Consider the following 6,094-nt stretch of genomic DNA (forward strand, 5'->3'; position numbering starts at 1 on the left):
GCAATGGTATATGTGCCATGTTGGTGTCAGGATAAGACAACAGCATACAGGGCATCTGGTTTGCACCAGGACATATGACTGGCCAGTGTTACTAGTATATAATTACAATAATCTGTTCTTACGTAGTATCACTCGGTGCAGGATGTTGCGGTAGTAACGTACCTGATAGAGGTGCATAGTATCACTCAGTGCCGGATGTTGGGGTAGTAACGTACCTGATAGAGGTGCATAGTATCACTCGGTGCCGGATGTTGGGGTAGTAACGTACCTAATAGAGGTGCATAGTATCAGTCGGTGCAGGATGTTGGGGTAGTAACGTACCTGATAGTGGTGCATAGTATCACTCGGTGCAGGATGTTGGGGTAGTAACGTACCTGATAGAGGTGCATAGTATCACTCGGTGCAGGATGTTGGGGTAGTAAAGTACCTGATAGTGGTGCATAGTTTAACTCGGTGCAGGATGTTGGGGTAGTAACGTACCTGATAGTGGTGCATAGTATCACTCGGTGCTGGATGTTGGGGTAGTAAAGTACCTGATAGAGGTGCATAGTATCACTCGGTGCTGGATGTTGGGGTAGTAAAGTACCTGATAGTGGTGCATAGTATCACTCAGTGCCAGATGTTGGGATAGTAAAGTACAGTACCTGATAGAGGTGCATAGTATCAGTCGGTGCCGGATGTTGGGATAGTAAAGTACCTGATAGCGGTGCATAGTATCACTCAGTGCAGGATGTTGGGGTAGTAAAGTACCTGATAGCAGTACATAGTATCACTCGGTGCTGGATGTTGGGGTAGTAACGTACCTGATAGAGGTGCATAGTATCACTGTATGGAGTCTGCACTGGAGACCCATATACACACCACCTGCCAACTGCTCCCACTGCGACACTGGAGACCCCCACACACCTCCTGCCGACTGCTCCCACTGTGGCACTAGAGACCCCCATAGACGGCCTGCGAATTACTCCCACTGTGACACTGGAGTCCCATATACATTCCCCCCCCCCCCCCGCCGCCGACCGCTGCCACTGCGACACTGGAGACCCGCACACAAACACCACCTGCCGACTGTTCCCACTGCAGCACTGGAGACCCCCAAACACACCCTACGAACTACTCCAACTGTGACACAGGAGACCCGTACACACACCCCCTGCCAACTGCTCCCACTGCGACACTGGAGACCCATATTCACACCCCTGACAATTTCTCCCACTTGCGGCACTAGAGACCTGTACATACGCCCACTGCGGCACTAAAGACCCGTACATACGCCCACTGCGGCACTAGAGACCCGTACATACGCCCACTGCGGCACTAGAGACCCGTACATACGCCCACTGAGGCACTAGAGACCCGTACATACGCCCACTGAGGCACTAGAGACCCGTACATACGCCCACTGCGGCACTAGAGACCCGTACATACGCCCACTGCGGCACTAGAGACCCGTACATACGCCCACTGCGGCACTAGAGACCCGTACAGACGCCCACTGCGGCACTAGAGACCCGTACAGACGCCCACTGCGGCACTAGAGACCCGTACAGACGCCCACTGCGGCACTAGAGACCCGTACAGACGCCCACTGCGGCACTAGAGACCCGTACAGACGCCCACTGCGGCACTAGAGACCCGTACAGACGCCCACTGCGGCACTAGAGACCCGTACAGACGCCCACTGCGGCACTAGAGACCCGTACATACGCCCACTGAGGCACTAGAGACCCGTACATACGCCCACTGCGGCACTAGAGACCCGTACATACGCCCACTGAGGCACTAGAGACCCGTACATACGCCCACTGAGGCACTAGAGACCCGTACATACGCCCACTGCGGCACTAGAGACCAGTACATACGCCCACTGCGGCACTAGAGACCCGTACATACGCCCACTGCGGCACTAGAGACCCGTACATACGCCCACTGCGGCACTAGAGACCCGTACATACGCCCACTGCGGCACTAGAGACCCGTACATACGCCCACTGCGGCACTAGAGACCCGTACATACGCCCACTGAGGCACTAGAGACCCGTACATACGCCCACTGAGGCACTAGAGACCCGTACATACGCCCACTGAGGCACTAGAGACCCGTACAAACGCCCACTGCAGCACTAGAGACCCGTACACATGCCCAGTGCGGCACTAGAGACCCGTACACACGCCCACTGCGGCACTAGAGATGGTAGAGTGAAGGGCACTGGGAAGCAGGGGGTGAGACGAGATGGACACTATAAGACATCAGTGGAAAGATCATGAGAACAATAAATAAACAAGTAGTAATATAAATGGCAATCATCTGCTGATGTAGTAAACTCTGCACTAATTCCGGCCTACTGTGATATGTCCGTGTCACTGTGAGCTCTGTGACGTCATTCTGTCCTCTTATTACAGATGGAAATGGTGAACCCAGTGAAGAACAAAGTGTGCGGCCACACGTATGAGAGAGAAGCCATAGAACGCATGATCCAGAGAAGGCACCAGCAGAAGAAGGCCTCCAGGTGAGTCCCTGAATGTCGCCGTTATGTACAAGTGACACAGGATCTGGTGCTTCTGTGCAGCAGTGCGCTAGTAGTGGGTCGTCCCCCCCCCCCGAAGTGACTGGTGCAGATAACACTGTGCAATGCTGCACCCACCAGCCTGCGGACCCTGGGCAAGTGTCATGCAGAAGCCAGAACCCGGGTGTGCCCTGTTCTTGGTTATTATTCGCTAACCCCTCCCCCCCCCCCCCCCATCTCCCCATGGATTGTGGTGAGACTCCACCCCAAAATGTTTTTTCCCCCAGACCCTTTCTGGGCTTAAGGTGGCCATACATCAGAAAGATATTGTACCCAATCATACAATCTCAACTGATTGTAAGATGGATTGTATGCAGATTGTGTGCACATCTTATGTACATAATCATACAATCAATCAGCAGATGGATTGTATGACTGATTGTATGCAGATTGTGTGCACATCTTGTGTACACAATCATGCAGTAGATGGATTGTATGATTGATTGTATGATCGATTGTGTGTAGATTGTGTGTCCAAAAACCACCAAGGACTGCCGGGGATTTCAAGGGAAATTGTACACAATCATGAGCGCAATCGATCTTAAGATCGATCTTTCTGATGTATGGCCAGCTTAATACGTTCCTCCTAATTGCTGCTGGACTAGATATGTGCCCATTACTATACCCCAGATGCATCATGGGGATGTACAGTAGTGTTTGCCCACATTGTTGCCACGCAGAAACAACCCAATAACGACCACAGAGTCCTCCTCAATATATACACAGGGCCTATAATTCTGCATAATAAGCAGGGCTAGGGTGCCCACTCTGTCTGCGGCTGGTTGTATTATGGGAAACCTCAGTAACGAAAACTTGCCAGCAGCGAATGAAGCAGAGCTGCGGCAGATGTGTGTGATTGTGTAACAAGACGTGTTCTAGATGTCACGCTTCAATGTCACTAGTTGCAACAGGCTACAAGTCACAGTTTATACAATTATACAGGACTTTGTGTTATACATTGTGTTGGTAAGGCCTTTACATTTATAGTCTGATTCTATTGTCTCCCTAGGTGCCCCAAGATTGGTTGCGATCACTCGAACATGAGCATAGCGGACCTTGTCCCGGACAATGCACTAAAAAGAGCCATCGAGGTTCACAACAGAAGGCAAAGTCAGCGCTGAGCTGAGAATCGGTCCCATTCCCCCAACAAGATGAAGTAGTTCTATACCTGTGACCGTAGGGTGCAGATCACAGACCATGTGCAGTGGCTGAAGGTCTCCTGTACACACCGGTATATAGGCCTCTGCCTACGTCATATCGGCAGTAGTTTCGATACACGTTGTCTTCCGGTCTTTCTACTCGTTTGTATCATTTTCCTTTCAATTCATGCACAACGATGTTACTTTTTGTATTACTGATCATTATTGATCCTGCTTAGTTTATAAAGGTTTTATTTGGATTTTCCAGACAGAATAACGGGTAATGGAGGATTCTTCTGAGGCAAAGATGTTTCCAATAAAATAAAGACTTAATACTGAATGGTTCTTATTATTTGCTACATAGAAATAAGAGCAGGTGATGGTGCGTCTACATAGCGTCCAATTATGAGGAACCTGGTTCTTAACATTGAAGACATGGTCTCCAAAATAGTGAATGTCACTTGTCATACATAGAACACGGCTTACTAACCGCAGTTACACCACAGAGCAGATCTGTAACCAGGCCTGTAACGCTCGTCTAGCACTAGTAATGGAGGCTAAGATATTCGGTGGCTGGTAGTATACTTTAAAGCCAAGCCACCATATTGTTCTTACTGCCCGAGGCTGACCCATCCCCTGCTCTCTTACTACTTGTCACACGGATCGGAGCAGTAAACGCCTGGAGCTGGCTCTGTGGCCTCCTGGGTAGCAGCCAATGGGAGAGTCATAATGGGCAGCATGGACGGTGTAGTGGTTAGCATTACTGCCTCACAGTGCTGAGGTCATGGGTTTGATTCCCACAATGGCCCTAACTGTGCGTAGTTTGTATATTCTCCCCGTGCTTGCGTGGGTTTCCTCCGGGTACTCTGGTTTCCTCCCAATACAAAAATATACTGGTAGGCTAATCGGCTCCCAACAAATTAACCCTAGAATGTCTGTATGTGCGTGTACATGTGGTAGGGAAAATAGATTGTAAGCACCACTGGGGCAGGGACTGATGTGAGTGTTCATATATTCTCTGTACAGTGCTGCAGAATATGTGTGCGCTATATAAATAACTGGTAATGAATACATAATAAATAGGGAGATAGGGGAGGAGCTAAGGTTAGGATAGGTACTAATTCGGTTTACAAAATATGTGTTAGACCTATATCAAATGATCCCAGAATTGTAGATTTACATATATACAATATTAGGAAGGCCAATAGTACTGGGATTGAAAAAATGCTGTGGGCTGGCCATACCTACTGATAAGGCACAATGGGGCAGATGTATGATGGTGGCCATAACGATTTTAAAATTATGGGTCCCGCTTCTCCTGCATAATGTGGAGAAGCGGGCACCCGTTATGGGCAAATGTATTAACCCTCCCCTCCCAGCTGATAAGTAGAGCCGTTATGCCCAGTGTTACCGTCTCTCCTTATCGGCTACCCTGCACATGCACACTTGCGCTTTCCCCCAGCCGGCTGTAATGGGCATTAGCAAGATCTCACTTTTATCGCGAGATCTCCAGCGCAGCCCGGAGCCAGCAGCAGGGCTAGCGTTGTCCCCGCAGTGGGGGGTAGGACAGCGCTAGCAAAAGGGCCCGGGACGATTTAACGCAGGGATTGCAGGGGACAGCCCCGCCGAGCGCACATTAGGTGCGTTAGTAATACACTAGGGAAAAAATAATCCCCCCCCATTTAAAAAGCGTGAAGTACTTTTCTGCACTTAATTATGGCTAGTAGATCTGCCCACTTGTTCCTGTACTTGTTCTACATTGCAATCACTAAAACATTTAGTGCTACACCAGCCATAACATTAAAACCAGTGACAGGATAAGTGAATAGCGGCACAGTGGCACCTGTAGAGCGGAGGGATATATTAGGTAGCAAGTGAACAGTCCGTTCTTGCAGTTAAGATGTTGGAAGCAGGAAAATTGGGCAAGCGTAAGGATCTGAGCGACTCTTAAAGATGGCCATATTGCGAGGGTTGACGAACGCCTTGTCCTGAGGGGGTGCAGTGGTTACTCCTTACCAAAAGTGTTCCAAGGAAGGACATCCTGTGAACCGGTGCCAGTGAAGGATTGCCGCGTGGCCCAATGCCATAGAAGAGCTACTGTAGCACAGATTGTTTAACATTAATGCTGGCTGTTATAGAAAGGGGGCAGTGCACACAGCAGTGGCATATTTATATTCTGGTGCAATATGTGCGTGGTCCCAGGGGGGCCCACACCGCGTACACTGCACCCATTTCTCAATACTTACCTTCCGGCGTTCTGTGTTGAAGTCAGCAGCGTTGCTGGAAAAAATGTCTGCCGCGCCATTTTTCTGGAGGTCTGCGCATGTAAATTAGTCTGAGCGCTCTAGTGCTTAGACTTTATTTTGCTGGACGGTTGGGAAGCTGCAG

The 6,094-nt window shown here is 49.7% G+C and overlaps 1 protein-coding gene across 1 annotated transcript in view; it reads left to right on the forward strand.

Annotated features, from left to right (window-relative positions):
- Positions 1–4,046, forward strand: part of NSMCE2 (NSE2 SUMO ligase component of SMC5/6 complex) — a 181,305-nt gene extending 177,259 nt beyond the window's left edge. The window contains exons 6-7 of the mRNA XM_083144835.1: positions 2,404–2,510; positions 3,577–4,046. Coding sequence (XP_083000961.1) covers positions 2,404–2,510; positions 3,577–3,688 — 219 coding nt within the window. The 3' untranslated portion in view covers positions 3,689–4,046. The remainder of the gene's footprint in view (positions 1–2,403; positions 2,511–3,576) is intronic.
- Positions 4,047–6,094: the final 2,048 nt, after the last annotated feature.

This window comes from Crinia signifera, chromosome 5 (assembly GCF_055691185.1).
Source record: "Crinia signifera chromosome 5, ASM5569118v1, whole genome shotgun sequence".
In the NCBI taxonomy this organism is placed as follows: domain Eukaryota; kingdom Metazoa; phylum Chordata; class Amphibia; order Anura; family Myobatrachidae; genus Crinia; species Crinia signifera.